A 24,302-nucleotide genomic window follows, 5' to 3' on the forward strand; every position below is an offset into this window, starting at 1 on the left:
AGGAGGTGATTTTGCCAGTGGGGGCGCATTGGAGGCGGGACTGCTGCTTGTCTGGTTTTAGTCCCGCCTCTATCGACTTGGGGGCCAACCCACGCTATTTCTCCTTGATTGACCTTGTTAAGCCCACCCAGTGGGCTCAGTAGGCCAATTAAGGGGAAGCTGGTTACAGAGAACGTCAGCATATGATGTTTCATCTGTCAAATTTTGACAGATAAATTGTCATCGTTTGACAGCTTTGAGAAGCTGTCAAACACTGACATTCTCTGTTGTTTGGTGAGTTCTTGTACTCGAGGCTCACCAAACCTATTTTGTGAGCAGAAAGCAGATGGCTGTTGCATCGGAGAATGCAGCAGCCATTCTGTCATCTCTGCCATTGAGATGCCGAAGCCTCCGCATCCCCAATGATTGAAGCCTGCAGGAAGAAACAAAAGTAAGGAAACTTTTTCTATCACTTTTCATTCACTTCAGATACTTACCTCTCCACACTTGCACCCATCACTCACCTCCATAGAGCACTTAACATGGAAACATAGAAGATAGGAGCAGGAGTAGGCCATTCGGCCCCTCGAGCCTGCTCCGCCATTCAATGCGATCATGGCTGATCATCCAAATTCAGTACCCTGTCCCTGCTTTCTCCCCATATCCCTTGAACCCCTTAGCCTTAAGAAATATATCTAACTCCTTCTTGAATATATTTAATGAATTGGCCTCAACTGTCTTCTGTGGTAGAGAATTCCACAGGTTCACCACTTTCTGGGTGAAGAAATTCCTCCTCATCTCAGTCCTAAATGGCTTACCCCTTCTCCTTAGACTGTGACCCCTGGTTCTGGACTCCCCCACCATCGGGAACAACCTTCCTGCATCTAGTCTGTCTAGTCCTGTTAGAATTTTATAAGTTTCAAGGAGATCCCCTCTCATTCTTCTAAACTCTAGCGAATATAAGCCTAATCGACCCAATCTCTCTCCAGACGTCATTCCTGCCATCCCAGGTATCAGTCTGGCGAATCTTCGCTGCACTCCCTCCATGGCAAGAACATCCTTCCTCAGATAAGGCACGCTGCAGACCCCTGCAGACCCACTGCTCGCCTTGCTGACCCTGGCGGGGTTTCCCGACGTCAGGAAGCCCGCACCTATGATGGAAAAATGTGGTTCATCCTCTTAACTACCTGTTAACAGGCAGTTAAGTGGCTGTAATCCCCATCCCACCTCCAGGAGACTGGACCTGGTGCGGGTCGGGTACCCGCCTCCTGGGAAGATGGCACGGAGGCGGGTTGGGGATGGTATGGGTACCCGCCCCAGATTCTGCCATTTTCCTGGCTGTCCCGCCACCCCAGGGCTTATTTATATTAACGATTTAGACTTTGGAATCAAAAACACAATTTCTAAATTTGCGGGTGACACCAAATTTTGGGGGGGGGGGGGGGGAGGGGTAGGGGAAGAGGATAGTCAATACTGAGGAGGACTGCAACAAATTACAGGAGGACATTAATAAACTTGCAGAATGGGCATATAATTGGCAAATGAAGTTCAACACAGATATATGAGGTATTACATTTTGGTAGGAAGAGTAGGGAGGTCACTTATCACTTGGAGGGTGCGAGTCTAGGGGTGGAGGAACAAAGGGACCTTGGAGTACAAATACACAAATCACTAAAAGTTGTGACACAGGTTAGCAAGGCCATAAATAAAAAAGCAAACCAAGCACTAGGGTTTATTTCTAGAGGGATAGAATTGAAAAGTAGGGAAGTAATGCTAAACCTGTACCGAACCTTGGTTAGATCACACTTAAGAGTACTGCGTACATTTCTAGTCGCCATATTATAAAAAAGATAGAGGCACTGGAGAGGGTGCAGTGAAGATTTACAAAGATGATACCAGAAATGCGAGGGTATACATATCAGGAAAGGATGTACAGGCTGGGTCTCTTTTTTTTCTCTTGAAAAAAGAAGGCTGAGGGGTGACCTAATAGAGGTCTTTAAAATTATGAAAGGTTTTGATAGAGTGGATACAGAGAGAATGTTTCCAGAAGAGCATAACTAGAGGCCATCAATATAAGATAGTCATCAAGAAATCCAATAGGGAATTCAGAGGAAACTTCTTTACCCAAAGAGTGATGAGAATGTGAAACTTGCTACCACAGGGAGTGGTTGAAGCGAAAAGTATAGATGCATTTAAGGGGAGGTTAGACAAGCATATGAGGGAGAAGGGAATAGAGGGTTATGCTGATAGATTTAGACGAGGAAACACTGGATGAGGCTCCAGTGGAGCATAAACGATGACATGAACTGGTTAGGCCGAATGGCCTGTTTCTGTGCTGTATATCCTATGTAATAATCATAAATATTGGTTAAAAATTAGTTATTGCTACTTTGCTCATGAATTTTACTGATTAGAATCCAGTCCAAAAGTTATTTCTAAATAATTGAAGTAGCTCTGTCTCAACAGGTCTCCCACCATGGCTGGAGGGCTGTTTGCTGTCAGTAAGAAGTACTTCGATTATCTGGGCACGTATGACACAGGGATGGAAATCTGGGGAGGAGAGAACCTGGAATTTTCCTTCAGAGTACGAACTTAATTTGTCCTTAAGTTAGAAGTGTTTTAAATTAAGTGTTAGAATTTTAAATTGAAAGTTATTCCTTTGGTGATGCTTTGGAGGAAAAGTTAGAATGGTCTCTGGTTAATTCTGTGGAGGAGAACTATCCCTGTTAAAGCTACTGCTTCGGTAATGGTAGTGCTGTGGCGTTGCCACATTGGGGAAACACTGTGTGTATGTAGATAAACCTGTATAATCCCCTTTTAACTGTTGTATTCCCCTCCCCCCGCAAGACAGTTGCAAGCTGAGAGGAATAAGGCACGTTCAGACTTGCCTGCTGCTGATAGAAGGAAAACCAATCAGGTTCCAGCAGGTGACCAATCCGTGAGTCAACACAGGTTCGCGGGCTTCACGAATTCAGTACTGTATTGTGAGAGTTGGAGTAAAGACCTATTTCTTGTAGCTCGCTGTGTTGCCTATTTCTTTACGCGGGAGACCGTAGTCCCCCCACATTGGTGACCCCGAATGTCGGCGGCCGAAGCCCCCGACTCACGCAGCCCTACAGAGGCCAGCAACGACCCGATGGCAACCAGCAGCAGCCTGATGTCGGCCGGCGCCGCGTCCTTGAAGCTCCCCACCTTCTGGGAACACCAAGCACCAGCTTGGTTCGCGCACTCGGAGGCCCAATTCACCCTTCGCAGGGTTCAAGACGATGAAGAAAGGTACCTCCACGTAGTCTCAGCACGAGCAAGCTCTACCGCCGCCGAAGTTCTCGACGTGCTGGGGAACCCACCACAGACCAGCAAGTACTCAACCATTAAGGGCCGCTTGCTGCAGGCTTACGGCCTGTCCAAGGAGGAGAGGGCCTGCAGGCTTCTCTCACTACCAGGCCTCGGCGATTCTACCCCAACCGAGTTGATGAGCCGGATGCTTGCGCTCCTGGGCTCTGCACCGCAGTGCTTTTTGTTTCGGGCCCTTTTCCTCAGCCTGCTTCCTCAGCAGGTACAGACTGCCCTCGCGGGGTCCCCGATCACAGACTGCGTACAACTGGCAGCCACCGCGGACAAAGTTTTTGCCGTCGCCCAACTCGGCTGTGCAGCCGCGAGGCTCCCCGACGCCACCGAGCGCGCGCCGCCACGCCAGGCCGCAGAACTATGCTACTACCACGCGCGTTTCGGCCACAAGGCCCAAAGCTGCAGAGCACCCTGCTCTTTCGATCAAACCAAGATGGCCGCCCGGCCCAACGCACCAGCCCCGCGCCGCCGCCTAGGCCCGCTCGACCGCACCCCCGCCGCCACGATGGCCATCGGCACCGCAGGTAAACTGCTATACATAACCGACTCTCTTTCAGGGCGCAGATTCCTTTGCGACACCGGAGCCCAATGCAGCATAATTCCTGCCTCCCAGCTCGACATCCAGGCAGGCCGCAGCGGCCCACCCCTCGTGGCGGCAAATGGCGCAGCCATCGCTACTTTCGGAAAGCGACGGGCCGAGGTTTGTTTCAACGGCCAGCAATTTGCGTGGGATTTCGTGACGGCCTCGGTGGCACATCCTTTGCTGGGCGCCGATTTTCTTTGCGCCCACGGACTCCTGGTCGACGTCCGCGACAGGCGCCTGATCGACGCAGCAACTTTCGCTTCACTGGCCTGCCAGCAGAGCAACAGCCCGGCGCATGACGACTACGCCCGCCTACTCGCAGATTTCCCGAGGCTCACACAACCGACCACCTCAGCCACGGCAGTCAAGCATGGGGTCGAGCACCACATCGCCACTACGGGACCACCAGTGTTCGCTCGAGCCAGACGCCTGGACCCAGCCAAAATGGCGGTGGCCAAGGAAGAATTTGCCACGATGGAAAAACTGGGCATCATCCGCCGCTCGAACAGCCCCTGGTCGTCCCCCCTCCACATTGTGCCCAAGCCGGGCGGTGGCTGGCGCCCCTGCGGCGACTACAGACGGCTCAATGACGCCACCACGCCCGATAGATACCCCATTCCGCACATCCAAGACTTCTCGGCACACCTAGCAGGAAAGTCCGTCTTTTCCAAGGTCGACCTGATTCGCGGCTACCATCAGGTCCCCGTCCACCACGCAGACGTCCAGAAGACGGCGGTCATCACCCCCTTCGGACTGTTCGAGTTCCTGCGCATGCCCTTCAGGCTTAAGAACGCCACACAAGCCTTCCAACGGCTCATGGACTCCGTCCTACAGGACCTGAGCTTCCTGTTCGTCTGTCTGGACGATATCCTCGTGGCCAGTACCAGCAAGGCCGAGCACATCGCGCATTTGCGCTCCCTTTTCCAGCGCCTCAGCCAACACGGGCTAATCGTCAACCTGGCCAAATGCCAGTTCGGAGCAGCCCAAATTGACTTTCTCGGCCACAGAATCTCGCCAAGGGGAGCCATTCCCCTACCTTCCAAGGTGCAGGCGGTGGCGGACTTTCCCCAGCCCACCTCGGTTAAGGCGCTGCAGGAATTTTTGGGGATGGTCAATTTCTATCACCGGTTCGTGCCCAAGGCCGCCGCACTCATGCGCCCCCTCTACGAAGCCACCAGGGGCAAAATGGGCAAAGAGCAACTCACCTGGTCCAGCGAGATGGTGACAGCCTTCCACCAGACCAAAAGCGCCTTGGCCAACGCCACATTACTGGCCCACCCCGTCCCAGGCGCCAAGACCGCCCTCACCACGGACGCCTCGGATTACGCCGTCGGCGCCGCCCAGCAACAGTGGGTCGAAGGCGCGTGGCAGCCACTGGCATTTTTCAGCCGACAGCTGCGCATGAACGATCCGTGAGTCAACACAGGTTCGCGGGCTTCACGTTCGACAGAGAGCTCCTGGCCCTGTTCCTGGCAATCCGGCACTTCCGTTTCCTTCTGGAAGGCCGGCCGTTCACCGCATTCGTGGACCACAAGCCGCTCACTATCGCCATGGCCAAAGTAACCGAACCCTGGTCCGCGCGCCAACAGCGCCAACTCAACTTCATTTCGGAGTTCACCATGGACATCCACGACGTCGCCGGCAAGGACAATTTGGTGGCCGACTGCCCCTCAAGACCCTCGCTCCACGCAGTGCACCTGGGCGTCGACTACGCCAGCATAGCGAGAGACCAGGCTGCCGACGCGGAGATCCAGGCCCTCGGGACGTCAACTACCAGCCTCACCCTGGCCGACATCCACTTCCACGCAGCCGGCACAACCCTCCTGTGCGACGTCTCAGTCCCCTCGCCTAGGCCGGTCGTTCCATCCGCCTGGCGCAAGCGAGTTTTCGACATCATCCACGGCCTTTCACATCCAGGGATGCGTGCATCTCAGAAACTTATGTCCGCCAAGTTCGCCTGGCCTGGACTCCACAAGGATGTGAGAGACCGGACCAACACATGCGTGCCGTGTCAGCGTGCTAAGGTCCAGCAGCACACCAAGGCGCCATTGGAGTGTTTCCCGGTGCCCGATAGGCGTTTCGACCACGTCCACGTCGATCTGGTAGGCCCCTTGCCGCCGTCGCGCGGTTTTACACACCTCACGATCGTCGACCGCACCACCAGATGGCCCGAGGTGGTTCCCCTCGCCTCCACCACCACGACCGACGTCGCACGAGCATTCGTCTCGACATGGGTGGCCTGGTTCGGCGTGCCGACCGACATATCCTCGGACAGAGGCCCCCAGTTCACCTCCCACTTGTGGAATGCCATCATTGCCGGCCTCGGCACCAAGTTGCACAGGACAACAGCCTACCACCCGCAGGCCAACGGGCTCTGCGAGCGCTTTCATCGTTCTTTGAAAGCCTCCCTCCGCACCAGCCTGGCCGACACCAGCTGGATCGACAAACTACCCTGGGTTCTCCTGGGATTGCGTACCGCGCCCAAGGAGGACCTCCGCGCCTCTGCGGCCGAGATGGTCTACGGCCAACCGCTCAGAGTACCAGGCGACTTCCTCCCCCTGACAACGGAGCCGTGGTCGGCCGCCAGACAGCTTTCCCTGCACCAGGACGCGGCCCAGCAATACTGTCCAGTGCCCACTTCGCAACACGGCCCGCAGCCGTCCTACGTACCTCGAGACTTACGACATGCGGAGTTCGTCTTCGTGCGCCGGGGCGCGCACAGAGGCCCGCTGCAGGCACCATACACCGGCCCCTTCCCAGTATTGGAGACGGGGGACAAAGCTTTTCTTATCGATGTCGGCGGGAAGCCGGACCTTATTTCAGTAGACCGCCTCAAACCGGCGCACCTGGACCTCAGCTTCCCGTTTCGGCCGGCTCTTCCCCCACGGCGGGGTAGACCTCCCGCGTTGGCGGCCCCACAAGAGGACCAAGACACGCCAGAACCTTACTTCCCGGCCGCCGCCCCACCTTCGCCGGCAGCCCGTCCAGCCAGCCCACCGGCAGACCAGCCGACGAACCAACCGGCCGACCTCCCAGACAGCCCTCCTCACACGCCAGATGGCTACTACGGCCGCTTGGTCAAACCTCCGCAGAGACTGACTTTTACAGTTAACGAGGATTCTGGGGGGGGCGTATGTTGCCACATTGGGGAAACACCGTGTGTATGTAGATAAACCTGTATAATCCCCTTTTAACTGCTGTATTCCCCCCCCCCCCCCCCCGCAAGACAGTTGCAAGCTGAGAGGAATAAGGCACGTTCAGACTTGCCTGCTGCTGATTGGTTTTCCTTCTATCAGGTTCCAGCAGGTGACCAATCCGTGAGTCATCACAGGTTCAGTACTGTATTGTGAGAGTTGGAGTAAAGACCTATTTCTTGTAGCTCGCTGTGTTGCCTATTTCTTTACGCGGGAGACCGTAGTCCCCCCACAGTGCCATATATTTTATCTTTACAGTGGGGGGTGGGGTGGCTGTGGATATGGGAAGAAAATAAGTTTCAAAACAATGTGTTTTGGATCATCACCACAAAATACCAGTTTGGAGGTTAAGATTACTAAGTTATCACCAATTATATTTACAGAAATTAAGATGGAACAGGATTTCTGCAGACGAGGTTCCTGATAAACCTGTGATTTAGTAACCTTGCCTCACTTCCTGACTTAATAACAAAGTGAAGTTAATGTAATTGGACTTGGTACCAGTGTGCACCAGCTATTTGTAGTTCAGTTCCACATTTAATTAAACCATTTTTGTAAAGGATTCATTTAATTACAAACTAGGTTTGCTGTTTATATACTGGTACTTAAAAATTATGCTAAAAGTTACAATAAATCATCATAAGGCATATAACACATATATTGGATTCTGTGAATGTATCTGGCATAAAACAACTCCTTGCAAACTGCTTTACTTCAGTGCCCTGGAGCCTTTCAATGCCTCACGAGAAGATGCAGTAGTGGCTCTCCTGCTAGCTAAATGTGGAAATCCACTGCTTGGTGTGGTAGTTGTACTACAGACCAGGAACGTCCTGGGGTTGATCCATAGCCTGTGTGGACTTGCTGATCACAGTCACTGCAGTTGTGTGGAGGCTGCAATTAGTCTCAGTATCTGGAGTAGGAATGAGAAACATTGACAAGTGTGCTTGTCGTAATTATCATCAGTTCACTTCTTACCACCCCTCCATCCCCAAAACCCATGTTGCAAATGTTCGGGCTTAACGAACCATAGCTTGGAAAATTATCAGTTTTGAGCAGAAAAGTCCAGAAAATATTGAATCATACTAGATGTAAGGAATCGGAGTATAAAATATTAATCGACTTACAAAATGAATTTTTATGTATTCTGTCAAAACAACTTGCTTTTTTTCAGATTTGGCAGTGTGGGGGATTCTTAGAAATACATCCCTGTTCTCATGTAGGCCATGTATTTCCTAAACAAGCTCCTTATTCAAGGAGTAAAGCTCTGGCAAACAGCGTACGTGCTGCAGAGGTCTGGATGGATGAATATAAAGAACTGTACTATCACAGGAATCCACACGCCCGTTTGGTGAGCAGTATCCATTAAATTTACATACTTAGCATAAAAAAGTGTTCCAATATGAAGTGTACAATAGGTGATTTTTAAAGTTCAAGCATTGTACCCATTTTAGAAATTGAACTTGATTGTTTTGTGTTTCGAGAACCATTTTATAAAAAAAAAAAAAAAAAAAATGTTTTTTTATTCGTTCATGGGATGTGGGTGTCGCTGGCAAGGCCAGCATTTATTGCCCATCCCTAGTAGCCCTTGAGAAGGTGGTGGTGAGCCGCCGCCTTGAACCACTGCAGTCCGTGTGGTGAAGGTACTCTCAGGCCTGTTGGGTAGGGAGTTCCAGGATTTTGACCCAGCGACGTTGAAGGATCGGAGCTATATTTCCAAGTCAGGGTGGTGTGTAACTTGGAGGGGAACTTAGAGGTGATGGTGTTCCCATGCGCCTGCTGCCCTTGTCCTTTTGGATGGAAGAGGTCGCAGGTTTGGGAGGTGCTGCCAAAGAAGCCTTGACGAGTTGCTGCAGTGCATCTTGTAGATGGTATAAACTGCAGCCACGATATGCTGGTGGTGGAGGGAGTGAATGTTTAAGGTGGTGGATGGGGTGCCAATCAAGCGGGCTGCTTTGTCCTGGATGGTGTCGAGCTTCTTGAGTGTTGTTGGAGCTGCACTCATCCAGACAAGTGGAGTGTATTCCATCACACTCCTTACTTGTGCGTTGTAGATGGTGGAAAGGCTTTGGGGAGTTAGGAGGTGAGACGCTCGCCGCAGAATACCTAGCCTCTGACCTGCTCTTGTTGCCACAGTATTTATGTGGCTGGTCCAGTTAAGTTTCTGGTCAATGGTGACCCCCAGGATGTTGTTGGTGGGTGATTCGGCGATGGTAATGCCATTGAATGTCAAGGGGCAGTGGTTAAACTCTCATTTGTTGGAGATGGTCATTGCTTGGCACTTGTGTGGCATGAATGTTACCTTTCTGATTTTTGAAGTTGATTTAATCTTTAAAATTCAGAAACTAGAATGAACTCAATGATATTAAGTGAAAAGGAAACATCTGGTATGCTGCGGTGTATTTGGATGATGCACATACAATTTGGCGACAAAATTACAGAAAGAAAAATTAGAACGTTAAAACAAAAATCAGAATGATTTCAAAACTCGCAAGTGAAGTTGAAAGAAAACATTTTTGCAAGACAAAACCATAAAAAAAAATCCATTGTACTTTTTCCCCCTAGCTTTGGACATTTTTGAGTTTGTCATAAAATAGGTCCACTTGTGAAAATGGAGTGATTGTGTGTGAGAGAGAGAGACTGGGGGGGAGAAAGCGACTGGGGGGAAAGAAGAGAGAGACTGGGGTGAAGAGAGAGAGAGACTGCTGGATTTAGTTTGGGATTAGCCTGGAGAGGGGGGGAAGGAGCACCTAAGGCCTGGCCCGATGGACCCCTGCAAAAGAAGGAAGGAAGGAAGAAGGCGAGCTCTCCCTCCCTCTCCCACCCCCTCACTCTTTCCCAACTCACCCACCCCCTCACTCTTTCTTTTTTTTCCTCCTTCACCCTCTCTCCCTCCCCCTGTCTCTCCCTGCTTTCCTCCCCCTCCCCCTCCCCCTAGGGCCCACAGGGAGGTCCTGCTCCCTTCTTCAGGGAGGAAGAGGCCTCCCAGTCAGACCAAGGCTGTGTGGCTACAGGTGGCAGGTCAAGTCAACTGCTTGGGGCTCACACGAAGAACGTGGTTGCAGTGCAGGAAAAGATTCCATGACCACCTTTGCACTGGAAAAGTAAGTACTTTTCCATCACCCTCAATCTGATCCCCATTGCCTTTCCTCACCAGCACTCAGCTTTAGCATCTCTTCCTCCACATCCCACTGGACACTCGCATCCATGCACCCTTACCCATTCCCTCTCTCTGTGCTCACATTCACAGAACTATGCCACCATGCAGCCCTCACACTCCCTCTTACTCTGATGCTTTGAACACAACTGACAACACACAGGGAGGGCCCTTGGTATTGCAACCTCACTCCATCTTTGTCTCCTAAGTATCTATGCTATGCAATCTCTGCACTCACTCCTTCATTCTCACTCAACCTCCACTTGCCTCCCTCATTGCAGGAAAAGAGAGCTCACAACAGGAGAGAGCGAATCAGGACAGGAGGTGGGCTGCCCTCATTAGCCCAGCTCACCCCCTGGGAGGAAGGCGTCCTGGAGATTGCCGGGGCTGACCGAGATGTGGATGTTGGGGAAGGACAGACAGGAGCATCCCTGCAAGCTGGTGACAGAATAGTTTTCCATCTCTCTCATTGGCATTGCATGAGTCGCTGATAATGATTCTGAAGCTACATCATTTGGAATTATCATCTGCAAAATGCAATGTGCATGTAACCTTGGCATCACATCTCTAACTTTTTCCTTGACTCCCCCACAGGACCATCGAGAGCCCCCGTCCCCACTGTGCAGGAGGAAGAGCCCGAGATTCCAGACTCCTCAGAGGAATCTGCAACCTCTGAGGGCGCAGCGTCAGCAGAAATAAGCGCACCCAGCACCAGCGCAGACACTCACACCTCGGTGGGACCTTCGGGACATAGAGCAGTGGTGTCACCTGGTGTTTCACAGCTCACAAGTGAGCATCAGCAGATTGTGAAGACAGGGACAGTAGTGGAGAGTCCTCGTCGGAGGGCGCAGGACTCTGCCAGCTCGGCTCAGCTGCATGTCGACCCCCTGCCTCTGGGTCCATCCGTTAGATCAGAGGTGATGGAACTCCAGGCACAGATGCAGGAGTCTCTGGCAGGTTTTGTCTCTAAGGTCGCTGCAAGTGTGGAGCGAATGGAGGAGCCCATAGCGAACATGAGCGGAGTCATTGGTGCATGAACGCATCAACACGGAAAGGATGGCTATCTACGTGGAAATGATTGCTGCCTCCATGGTAAGGCTGGCTACGGTAGAGGAGAGGAGGGCTACGGCCATGGAGGAGGTTAGTCGCCAGGGTATGGAAAACATGGTGAGTGTTCAGAATAGAATGACATCTCTTGAGGAGCGATGGGCATCTATTGAACAGAGAAACCAGACCCTCATAGAAGTCCTTCTGAGTAGGACTGCCATTGTAGATATGGGTCCCCATGGCCCCCCTGATGTGCAGCAAGCTGCTCTCAAGCCACTTGCAGGCACTGAGGGGGACCTGACCCATGAGAGGGAGGTTGGTGGCAGACCTCAAGGAAGTGGGGGCTCCTCTCCAAGCGCACACACTTCCATGCCACTGCAGAGTCCTCGGTCAGAGCCCTGCCGGAGTACACACCCAACGGAGATAGAGGTCTCAATCCCTGCACAGCCGCAGGAGCAGCAGACTGCTGGCGAGCCCTCACGGGCTCGCCATCCCAGAGGACGCCCGCCAAAGGTGTCGAGACAGGAGCAGCAGGAAAGTGAGCAAGGGGCTTCCACATCTGCTGAAGCCACAGGGGAACCACTACGTAGGAGCACGCGTAAGAGGAAAATAAAGCACAAATAGTCACTTGGGTGAAATGCTGTGTATTTTGTAGAAATGCCATCAGTTGTTTGTTTTTCATAAAAATTCTGATGGCAGCTTCTGCAGCTGTGGCGTGTGTCATTTCGCGAATGGGGCTGGAGGCCCTCTAATGCCAAGAGGGGAAGGAAAAAAAGGCCTCCCATGCTTCTGGTAGGTGCCTCAGTTGAGGAAGCGCTGAGTGAGGGTGGTGAGAGGGGTCTCGCAGGAGGTCACACTGGAGAAGTGTATGAGGCTCCAACCTTCCACAGGTGTGGTTAGGCCTGGTAAAAGTTGCCCCAGACCTGAGGCAACAAAGTCCTGCCACCTGCAAATGATGACTGATCAAATCTCCTCTTTAATGTTGGACCTGCAGCTGATAGTCAGCAAGCCAATAGTGTTCACGCCAGGTTTCACAGGCGTGATCCCCACCAGGCGCGTTTTACGTTGGAAAAGGGTTAAATGGGCAAGGGCCTGTTAAAATGGGATTATAAAGGCCAATCAGTGCTGTTTAAGGGCCCTAAAGACCAGTCCCGCCTGTTGCAGGCGGGACTGATTCGGGTCAATCAGACACACCTAGGTTAAAATGGCGTGGAGGCGGGAACCAGGCCGGGCGGCGGGGGGGGGGGGCTCCCGACCCCCAGGTTTTGCAATTTTAACCCCCCGCACGCCTAAAAGCCCGCTCGTCGGCTGTGTTAAAATCGAGTCCTTTGTATTCCTTGAATGTTCTTGAAGTTTCTGCAACATGGTTTTAATTTTTTTTACCACATTTGCTGATTTACAGGAGCCTTATGGTGATGTAACAGAGAGAAGAAAACTCAGAGAGAATCTACAATGTAAAAACTTCAGATGGTTATTGGACAATATTTGCCCAGATATCCATGTACCTGAGGATCGACCAGGTTTCTTTGGAATGGTAAATATATTGTGCTGTATCTGGACAAATGCCACTTTGGTGGCGGGACTGCCGGGAAAATGGCAGAATTTGGGGGCGGGTGCCCAACCCACCTCCATGCCATCTTGCCAGGAGGCGGGTAGCTGACCAGCGCCGGGTCCCGCCTCCTTGAGGCGGGAAGGGGATTAATGCCAATTAACTGCCAGTTAACAGGCAGTTTTTTGGCTAATCCCTATTTTGAGCCCTGAAGCGTGGGATTCCCTCGGCTCCGAACCTCGTCAGGGTCAGCAAGGCGGGCCGTTGGTCTGCAGGGGTTGGAGGGGCCGAGATGTCTGGTGTGCAGGTGAGATGGGTGCATGTGTGCAGAGGTAAGTGTGAGGGGTGTGTAAAGTGTTTTAATAAGTTTTACTTACCTTTTACTTCCTGCAGGCTTCCTCCCTTCAGGTCTCGGGAGTCCCTCAACTCACTGGCGCAGAAAGCAGAATGGCCGCTGAACTGTCAAAAGCTGCAGCCTTCTGCTTTCTGGTCAGGAAGGCTTTCTAATTGAGTCTTGAGTAAAGACACAACTTAGAAGACAGATTGTCAGTGTTTGACAGCTTCACAGAGCTGTCAAGCAATGACATTTCATCTGTCAAAACCTCTTGACAGATGAAGTGGCACGCGCTGACGTCACCTGTAACTGGCTTTCCCTTAATTGGCCTGCTAAGCCCGCTGGGCGGGCTTAACAAGGTCAATCAAGGGAAAATAGCATAGGTTGGCCACAAGTCGATGGAGGCGGGACTAAAACCCAACAAGTGGGAGTCCTGCCTCCAAAAGCTCCCCATTGACAAAATCCAGCCCGATAGCGCCAAGTTTGCAAATGACACAAAGCTGAGTGGGTGTGTGTGCTTTGAGGAGGATGCAGAGAAACTCCAGTATGATTTGAACAGGTTGGGTGATTGGGCAGATGCATGGCAGATGCAGTATAATGTGGATAAATGCGAGGTTATCCACTTTGGTGGCAAAAACAGGAAGGCAGATTATTATCTGAATGGCAATAGATTGGGAAAAGGGGAAGTGCAACGAGACCTGGGTGTCCTTGTGCACCAGTCGCTGTAGGTAAGCATGCAGGTGCAGCAGGCGGTTAAGAAGGCAAATGGTATGTTGGTCTTCATAGCGAGAGGATTCGAGTATAGGAGCAAGGATGTCTTGCTGCAGTTGTACAGGGCCTTGGTGAGACCACCCCTTGAGTATTGTGTGCAGTTTTGGTCGCCTTATCTGAGGAAGGATGTTCTTGCCATGGAGGGAGTACAACGAAGATTCACCAGACTGATACCTGGGATGGCAGGAATGACACATGAAGAGAGATTGGGTCGATTAGGCTTATATTCGCTGGAGTTTAGAAGAATGAGGGGGATCTCATTGAAACTGTGGTGCCTGGTTAAGTTGCCTATGGATAGAATACATGAGTTTATGACAAATACATGGAGGGAATCAAAAGCTGCAGGAATGGGTACTAACCTCCAGATACAGTATGGCTATTTGTGTGCCCCTCTTCAATGGACCCCACAAAGTGGTGGCTCACTATATCCAGAATGAGCTCCTCCAGGTAGTTTTGAGGTGGAGGTTGGGTGTGCTGTGCCAATTGACAACTCTTCCTTCTGTGGGCCTCTTTTTCCTGTAATCATGAAGAGTTTGGTGAAGTGCTGCTGTTTAATGAGCCCTGCCATAGCTGTACAATTGGCCACTGTACTTCTCCAAGCAAGAGTGCAAAGCATCCAGCGTGCAAGTGGGTGTTTTATGATATAATTGGGATTACGGAGACATGGCTCCAGGATGACCAAGGCTGGGAATTCAATATTCGGGAAAGACAGGCAAAAAGGAAAAGGAGGTGGGGTAGCATTGCTAGTTAGAGGAGATTAAAACAAAATAGTAAGGAAGGATATTAGCTCTGATGATGTGGAATCTGTATGGGTAGAGCTGAGAAATACCAAGGGGCAGAAAACGTTAGTGGGAGTTGTATACAGGCCCACAAACAGTAATGCTGAGGTTGGGGATGGCATTAAATGGGAAATTAGAGACGTGTGCAATAAGGGCACAGCAATTATCATGGGTGACTTTAATCTACATGTAGATTGGGCTAACCAAATTAGTAACAATACTGTGTAGGAGGAATTCCTGGACCAATATGTCGAGGAACCAACTAGAGATCAGGCCATCTTAGACTGGGTATTATGTAATGAGAAAGGATTAATTAGCAATCTTGTTGTGCGAGGCCCCTTGGGGCGGAGCGATCATAATATGATAGAATTCTTCATTCAGCTGGAGAGTGAAGTAGTTGAATCAGAGACTTGGGTCCTGAATTTAAATAAAGGAAACTACGATGGTATGAGGCGCGAGTTGGCTAGGATGGTTTGGGGAACGTTACTTAAAGGGTTGACGGTGGATAGGCAATGGCAAACATTTAAAGATCGCATGGATGAATTACAGAATTTGTTCATCCTGTTTGGCATAAAAATAAAACAAAGAAGGTGACTCAACCATGGCTAACAAGGGAAATTAGGGATAGCATAAGATCCAAGGAGCGGACATATAAATTGGCCAGAAAAAGCAGCAAACCTGAGGATTGGGAGCAGTTTAGGATTCAGCAAAGGAGGACAAAGGGATTAATTAAGAGGGGGAAAATAGAGTATGAGAGTAAGCTTTCAGGGAACATAAAAAGTGACTGTAAAAGCTTCTGTAGATATGTGAAGAGAAAAAGATTGGTGAAGTCAAGCATAGGCCCCTTGCAGTTAGAATCAGGGGAATTTATAGTGGGGAACAAAGAAATGGCTGACCAATTAAATACATACTTTGGTTCTGTCTTCACAAAGGAGGACACAAATAACCTCCCAGAGATGTCGGGGAACATAGGGTCTAATGAGAGGGAGGAACTGAATGAAATCAGTATTTGTAGGGAAATGGTGTTAGGGAAATTGACGGGATTGAAGGCCGCTAAATCCCCAGGGCCTGATAAGTCGCTAAAGGTAAGCATGCAGGTGCAGCAGGCGGTTAAGAAGGCAAATGGTATGTTGGCCTTCATAGCAAGAGGATTCGAGTATAGTAGCAAGGATGTCTGGCTGCAGTTGTACAGGGCCTTGGTGAGACCACACCTTGAGTATTGTGTGCAGTTTTGGTCGCCTTATCTGAGGAAGGATGTTCTTGCCATGGAGGGAGTGCAGCGAAGATTCACCAGACTGATACCTGGGATGGCAGGAATGACGTATGAGGAGAGATCGGGTCGATTGGGCTTATTGTCGCTGGAGTTTAGAAGAATGAGAGGTGATCTCATTGAAACTTATAAAATTCTAACAGGACTAGACAGATTAAATGCAGGATGGATGTTCCCGATGGTGGGGAGTCCAGAACCAGGGGTCACAGTCTAAGGATAAGGGGTAAGTTATTTAGGACAGAGATGAGGAGGAATTTCTTCACCCAGAGAGTGGTGAACCTGTGGAATTCTCTACCACAAAAGGCAATTGAAGCCAATTCATTAAATATATTCAAGAAGGAGTTAGATATATTTCTTAAGGCTAAAGGGATCAAGGGATATGGGGAGAAAGCAGGGACCAGGTACTGAATTTGGATGATCAGCCATGATCTCTTTAAATGGCGGAGCAGGCTCGAGGGGCTGAATGGCCTACTCCTGCTCCTGTCTTCTATGTTTCTGTGAGAGAGTCCCACATACTGTTACACATCCACAGCTCACCTTTCTCTGCATGAACTGAAACATAAAAACAAAAGTTTGCCAGAAGAGGTTCACCAAGACACTCACTGTCTAGAGATTGGGAAAGTTCTGAAACATCGAGGGGCGATCCGTTTGTCAATAGTCCATCTTTCGCAAAGCTGTAATATGTCACCGTCTTCCTCTTTCAAAAATCTCAGTTTCAAAAATGTTAGACGTTTTTAAGGCTTTGAAACCAGAGTGACATTTAAAAAAAAAAAAAAAAAAAAACTCCTTTGGACATTAATGTTTGTTTACTTAAAAATAAACATTTACTTTAAATAAATATACGGACATTAAATATGTGAATTTTTTTTTTAAAAAGCTAACCTAAAAATTAAATATATTCTAGCAAGCAATATATTGCATATCTCCTTCCTTTCTGGTTTGGAGTGCTTGGGAAAGCAGAAATGGCTACTTATGGGGCAAATGCTTGGTGGAAAAGGCAATAGCAGCCTCAAGCAGAGAATGCCCCCGTCCTGAGTAGTCCAGGTGCGTTTGGCTGTGAATTCCTGGTGGTTTTGGGTGACTGTGTCTGTTAGAGCAACTCCAGTTAATGCTGATGTCATTTTCTGTAGTGAGTTTTCAGATTCGGTGTATTCTGTGACCATTAAAGGAATGTGTGAACTTTCTCCGAACAATAACTAGTTCCAAAGCGCAGTCTCCACTCAGTCCCTGGGAACCGACTACACGCGTCTCCGTTGAAAAAGTTCCGAAAGAATCACGAGATAACGCCATTCGGGTTCCAGAACAAATAAAGCAGCCAAAAACAAACCAAGAGAATCTGTGTACAGTTGGAAATTTACACAGCACAGTGCTGACCCACGCAAGACATACCTACATCAAAACAGTGCAGTCCAAATTCAGCCTAGCAGTAACTGATAGATCGATGCTAACAGGTGGTCTTATGGTTGTTATGCAAGAATATTCCTCCTCCAAGCATCACAATCCTATCCATTCATCCATCCCTTCAAACCTTGCAGAAGTGTAGTTTTGGGGCAGGGTTAGTGTTAATTGATTAGTTTCAGTTTAGTTTCTGGTTACAATGCACTGGCACAATGATGCATGTCCTGGGGTTTTATATGATGTGGAAGTAGGAGACCATCATCAACAATATCATGGCTTTTTCTTATATTCAGCATATGCTTTCCCCAAAACCTATCAAGCTATGCTATAATCCTACAGTTTGTCTTCGAATGCATATCATTTCAAAAGATTGGAGAAACTACCTAGCCGATAACTTTAAAAAAATTATTCTTGGGATATGGACGATACTAGCAAGGCTTCCTTTATTGCCCATCTCCAGTTGCCCTTAGGTGATGGACTGCTGCTTTGAACCACTGCAGTCCTGTGATGATGGTGCTCCTATAATTACCATTTTCTGCAGTTAACCATGTAATGTCTATGTGTGACTGCACAATGCAGATTTTTTAATACTCTTAGATCTCCTTTAGTGTTGCACAAGGTAAGTTGAAGAATATGGTTGGTCTCTATATATTCAGGTCTCTTTAACTCTTTGCTTTCATCTGTTCTCTTCTCTCTGTTCTTTCTTTACAGGTAGGAGGTTGGGTGGTATAGCATGATGTGATAGGGAAAGGAGCTGCTGAAGACTGCAAGGTGCATTTTCCATTGAGATTTGTGGTGAAAATGTGCCCTTGGTTTGCTGGCTTCTTCATTGCATTTACGGGGAAATGGCCCTTAATTTGCAGTTGGAGGCGTATCTCCGGAGTACGTCTCCAAACCGCGAAACATCTATGATCTTACCTCCAGGCTCCAAAGCTATGGAGAGTTCGGGTCTCTGGCCTCCATGTGTACGCCTGCGTAAAGGCCCACGGATCCCAGGGATGTAGGCGGTTCGGAAGCATACCTGGGATCACGTGGGCCAGCTCCTCCAATGAGAAAGGAGGATTCCATTGCAATCATTTCCGAACGGAATCCCCTACTGACATGCAATGTAATCCCCAAATAAATAGACAATTTAGACAATTCTAATAAATATAAATGTTCTGATTTTCAAATGTAATTATAAGTCCCTTCATTGCACCAAATACAATTAAAAAAAATAATTTTTTGAAAAATAACTATAAACATTTTAAAATGCAATATTTGCATAAATGAATTTTAAGTGTTTGTGCATCAATTTTATTCATTTTTAAATAAGATTTATAATAACCCTTGTGCTGGTGAAAGCAGGCCCTACGCCTGTTTTTACCAGCCACAAGTGTTTCGTGGGCAGTTGTTGGGCAAGTACCTTGACTGGTCGTAAGTTCCGGGTTTTCACGCATGCGCAGTGCCTGCGAAAACCCGGAATTTGCGGGGCCTTTCAGAAGGATTAAGATGGCGTATGCCATCGAAGACCCTGTAAATTCTGGCCCATTGTTTCCTAAAAAAAACAGCTCCTATCTCGAAGAGGTAATTTCCAGACATCAAACTGTATTTGGCTTGTTGCTTTGAGATTGCCTCTTGAGGGTATTGGCTGAAATGTCTTTTTACAATGACATCCAGAAGCCCTTATCCCATGAACACATTAAGAAATATTCACCCTTTTACCATTTATCGTTCTTGGATGGTGGAAAGCACACCCTCCTAGCATCAAAGACCCTTTTGATTATACAGTTCCAACTGAGGGAGGTTTTGGCTGATGTAACACCAATTTGACCAAGAACATTGTAGTTTTGCTTTGTAGAAAAAAATATATTTCAGTTTTCAGAAGTGAATAGGGAGCTACACTTTACTGTCTGGTGCCCACTACAGAATAATTAATATCCATACTTCTCTTTGCTTTCTTCAGTTAAAGAACAAGGGAATGATGAACTACTGCTTTGATTACAATCCACCAAGTGAACACAATGTTGCAGGAGAAAAAGTGATCCTGTACCAATGTCATGGTATGGGCCAGAATCAGGTGAGTGGTAGCTTATCTTGTTTAATTACCGAAGTTTAAAAACATTGTTCCCTGCCTGATGGTCTAGTATGTAAAGGCATTGTACTGCTGCTGGAAAGCGCATGTGAACATCCGGTGAGAACCTTGATCTGGCTCAGCTGTGATGCCCTCCATTGTTGAATGATCTGTCAGTGCTCTTTGGGGGTACACACAAAGATTAGGCAATAGGCAGGGTACTGGAGGACTGCCCTTGCACCTGAATTCCAGCAAGAATTGCCACCTTTATAGAAGAGGAGATAATTGGAGACATTTAAAAAAAAAAAAAAAAAAGTTTGAAACTCTTCAAATCGTTTTGAGGCAGGAGCTATGCCACAAAGGGTCTTCAACAGAAGGATGAGAATTTTTAATTTGAGGCATTGTGGGGGGACTGGGAGCCAGTGTAGATCAGTGAGGACAGGGGTGATGGACGAGCAGGAGTTGTTCCAGATAGAATGAAGGTAGCAGTGTTTTGGATGAGCTAAAGTTTGAGGGTGGAAGATGGGAGGCCAGCCAGGAGAGCTCTGCAATTGTAAAGTCTGGAGGGGACCAAGACATGGGTGAGTATTTCAGCAGGGCTGAGGTAGGGGTAGAAGGAAACTGTTATACAGGTGGAAGCAGGCAGTCTTTGCGACTGAGGTGATGTGCAGTCGGAAGCTCAGCTTGGTTGAAAAGGGTACTGAGGTTGTGAACAGTTAGGTTTAACAGGGAGAGGCATGGAATCGGTGCTAAGGGTATGGAATTTGTTTAAAAATATAATTTTAATTTTTTTAAACTCTAGGTCAATTTAAGGAAAAAAAAAGAATTCTAGGAAATTCCTCTCTGACCTCTGAAGGCGATCAAAATGTGTTCCAAGACACCACAGTGATCATGAGACACAACACCCAACATACCAATTACTATTTTGTATGCAGTGATATCAGCCTTGGTCAGGAACTCGTCTTGCTCACTTTTTGAATGCTCCTCCACAGCTCCTAGTCTGTCTCCAGAAAATAGTCTGATTTGCCTTCTCTGATCTAAAGTGGATGACCTCACATTGAACTCCATTTGCCATAGTTTTGCCCACTCACTTAATCTGTTTTATGTTCCTTCTGTAAGTTTCTACTCCAAATCCACACAACTTACTTTTCCTTCTGACTTGCTGAGTCTCCAGTACAGATTCCTGGGGAACACTACTTGTCACATCCTAACCATCAGAGCACATTCCATTTATCCCTACTTTTTGTCTCCTACCTCCCAACCAATTCCCAACCCAATGTCATAAGATTGCCTCTAATTCTGTGTGCTTTAATTTTTGCTAATCTCTTGTGCAGAACCTTATCCGATGTCTTCTGGAAGTCCATATAGACAACATCCTCATAAAAAAAATTCAACTAAATTAGTCAGACATGACCTACTTTTCACAAATCCATGCTGACCTCTTTAATTAGCTCATACTTGTCCATGTGCTTGGTCACTCAGTCTCTGATGGATTCCAGTAACTTCCCCACAATTGATGTTAAACTGGTTTCTCCCTCCCCTCCCTGCTTAAATAATAAAGTAACTTTTGCAATTTTACAATCCAAAGGCACAATTCCTGAATCTAGAGAACACTGGAAAATTGTGATCAACACATCTGCAATTTCTTCACCAATTTATTTTATACCTTGGGTGGAAACCATCAAGTGCTAGAGATTTATTTATCTTAAATCTCATTATTTGCTCCATGACCATTTTTTAAAACTTCTATTATAGCATCTGAGTTTTCCCCCATGACTTACTTTGAAGTTCCCTTGTACTGCTGGCATTTTGTCCACTTCCTCCACTCTGAAAGCAGATACAAAGTACTTATTTAATAAGTCTGCCATTTCCTTATTGTCTATTATAAGTCAGGAATTCTGATCTGGCCAGTCTCACTACAACAATTTTTACCCCAAATAAATGAAGTAGTTTGCTCTGTCAGAGGATGCATTCTCTATATAATTTTTTCATAGTACTTGGTGGGAGGGAGGGAAGGAAAGAATGCTTTAGATTAAAATTATTCTACTGCCCATCATGGGAATTAGACCCTTTAAGTACAAATGCATCTCATTTATCAATTACAGCTTCATTAAGTATTTATGAAATTGTGTAGGGATCTTTTTTGATCTCTGAAACTTTTATACAAAGTGATGCAGATTGTGGTGATTGTGCTTACATAGCAATACAGCAATATCTATCTGTACCAACCACTTTGCCCTGATCTTCAGGTTTTATCGTAGGATTCAAGCCACACTCTGGTCTATTGGATTTCTTTTATTGCCACTCCAGCTTGTTTCACTTTGAGCCACATTTCTTTTCACCAGTTCTGTATTCATGCAACATTATTTTGAATATTTTTATTATAACCCTGTGAGTGCAACAAAAATGATAGCCATCATTTACTCTCTTTCCTGTTGTATTTTGTTTTACTGTGCCATGCATCAATTCCTGATTGTGAAGACGGTGATTAATTTAAGAAGGCCAACTTGCAGAATCATTGGTAAAAGTTTAGATTCCAGAATAGTGCCCTCCAATGTGCTGAGGGTTGGATAGTCATTGCAGTGGACCTTCTAATCATCATAAATGAAGCTGTGACTCCTTTGGTGTTCTTTAAACACTTAACATTTTTCTTTTTGTGCTTCTAGTTTTTTGAATTCTCTTCACAAAATGAAATCCGTTATAATACTCGCCAGCCTGAGGCCTGTGCTGCAGCAGATGTTGGCAACGACTACCTGACAATGTACCTTTGCCGAGAGAATAACAGGCCTGTGCCTGAAAACCAGAAATTCATTTTTAAGGAGGTAAGACTCGTCCTAAAAGATTTTGGGGGAGAAATTCGGTGGGCTGCGCCACCAGTTAGCACCTAAAGAAGGCACTCCGTGGCTTTGGCGCCACTGGCCACACCTCCCGCGATATTTAGCTGGCGCGCTAATGGCGGCGTTGGCCTGTTGCGCTGAGCCGCCACCGATGACGTTATCAGTGTGCGCAGCGCCCCGCTACCGCCCCAATCGCGATATTTGACAGCGACCGCCTCTGTAGCGCCGCTCGCTAATCGCGCCCAGTTCACGGGGCCTACCTGTGGCGGCAGTGGTGCAAATTAAGGTGGAGGTGCGGGGCGGCTGTTTTTTTCGGCGGCCGCCTGCCAGCACCTCCGTCCCCGGCCTCCTGTTCTCCCCCCGTGGCATTGCCGGCTATTTTCCCGAGAGCCCGGCACTTCTCCTCGGTGCCGGGCTCTTTTGCCGGCACTCGCGATCGCTCATCGCGCTGGTGCAGGCCCCTCCCCCTTAAGAATGGGAGGAAGGCCTGCAGTACCAGAGCGCGCCGTGCCGCAGCGTGTGGCGCTGCGGCACGTTGCGCTGCGATATTCAGTTTCAGCGCCCTAAGAGGGACGCGGAGCGCCTTGAGCCTCGCCCTGTGTCCCTCTTGGGGCGCTCAAGCTGAATTTCCGGCGATCGCTGCTGCTCCAATCGCAGCCCAAAATCTGGTGCCCAGGCGAGCTTGGCGCCCCGTTTGCGGCTCCACCCAATTTCTCCCCCTTTGTGATTTTTTTTTAATAAATACATATTTAAAGCTACTCCCCTATTATTCATAGTACGCCTCCAAAGGTTATGATCGCATGTACATCTTCTAATATTCAAAACTTTCCACATTTTCACTAAATGACAACTAACTGTGATAATGTGTGTTAAGTATAACAGAGCCTGTCAGCAGCAGGTGCAAAAATACTCAAACTACAAGTGCCACATACAAGCGGCCTCCCAAGAGAAAGACTTCCTGTATTTGGCTTTAAGCAGCAAATTATTCTATTTTGCGTGATAGAAATGGAAAACTTAGTCATAGTCATTACGGCACAGAAGGAGGCCATTCAGCCCATCGAGTCCGTGCCGGTTCTCTGTAGAGCAATCCAGTCAGTCCCATTCCCTCGTTCTATCCCTGTAGCCCTGCAAGTTTATTTCCCTCAAGTGCCTATCCAGTCACCCCTTTGAAAACATTGAGTGTCTCCGCTTCCACCACTTCCGTCGGCAGCAAGTTCCAGGTCCTCACCAACTCGCTGCATGTAAAAGTTTTCCCTCACATCCCCCCCGTATCTCTTGCCCAAAACATTAAATCTGCGTCCCCTAGTCCTTGTACCATCAACTAGTGGGAACAGCCTTTCCCCGTGTAGCCTATCCAAACCCATCATAATCTGGTACACCTCTATCAAATCACCCCTCAACCTCCTTTGCTCTAATGAAAACAAATCCAGCTTCTCCAACCTGTCCTTGTAGCCAAGATCCCCCATCCCCAAAACCATTTTGGTAAATCTCCTCTGCACCCTCTCAAGCACCTTCACATCCTTCCTAAAGCATGGTGACCAGAACTGGACACAATACTCCAGTTGTGGCCTAACCAGCGCTTTATAAAGGTTCAGCATAACTTCTCTACTTTTGTACTCAATACCTCTTATTTATGAAGCCCAAGATCTCTCATGCTTTGTTAACCACTCTCTCAATATGTCCCGCCACCTTCAGGGACCTATGCACATTAACTCCCAGGTCCCTCTGTCCCTGCACACTCTTTAAAACTGTGCCATTAAGTGTATATTGCCTCTCCCTGTTCCTTCTGCCAAAATGCATCACCTCACACTTCTCTGTATTAAATTCCATCTGCCACTTGTCTGCTAGCCTTTCTATGTCCTGTTGCAGTCGATTGGTATCAATCTCACTGTTTGCCACACCCCCAAGTTTGGTGTCATCGGCAAATTTTGAAATTCTACTCTGTATTCCAATATCCAGGTCATTTTTATATAAAGCAGTGGCCCCAGCACTGACCCTTGGGGAAC

The 24,302-nt window shown here is 48.2% G+C and overlaps 1 protein-coding gene across 2 annotated transcripts in view; it reads left to right on the forward strand.

Annotated features, from left to right (window-relative positions):
- The window catches only part of galnt12 (UDP-N-acetyl-alpha-D-galactosamine:polypeptide N-acetylgalactosaminyltransferase 12), a 115,496-nt gene that overhangs the window by 69,868 nt on the left and 21,326 nt on the right, over window positions 1-24,302 (forward strand). For both annotated transcript variants that reach the window (XM_085988268.1, XM_085988267.1), the window contains exons 5-9: window positions 2,446-2,563; window positions 8,276-8,452; window positions 12,708-12,839; window positions 19,352-19,465; window positions 22,126-22,281. In XM_085988268.1, the coding sequence (XP_085844394.1) occupies window positions 2,446-2,563; window positions 8,276-8,452; window positions 12,708-12,839; window positions 19,352-19,465; window positions 22,126-22,281 (697 nt within the window). The remainder of the gene's footprint in view (window positions 1-2,445; window positions 2,564-8,275; window positions 8,453-12,707; window positions 12,840-19,351; window positions 19,466-22,125; window positions 22,282-24,302) is intronic.

The sequence above is a fragment of the Somniosus microcephalus genome, chromosome 5, assembly GCF_052327205.1.
Source record: "Somniosus microcephalus isolate GS21.2 chromosome 5, FLI_Smic_1.0, whole genome shotgun sequence".
NCBI classification, from domain to species: domain Eukaryota; kingdom Metazoa; phylum Chordata; class Chondrichthyes; order Squaliformes; family Somniosidae; genus Somniosus; species Somniosus microcephalus.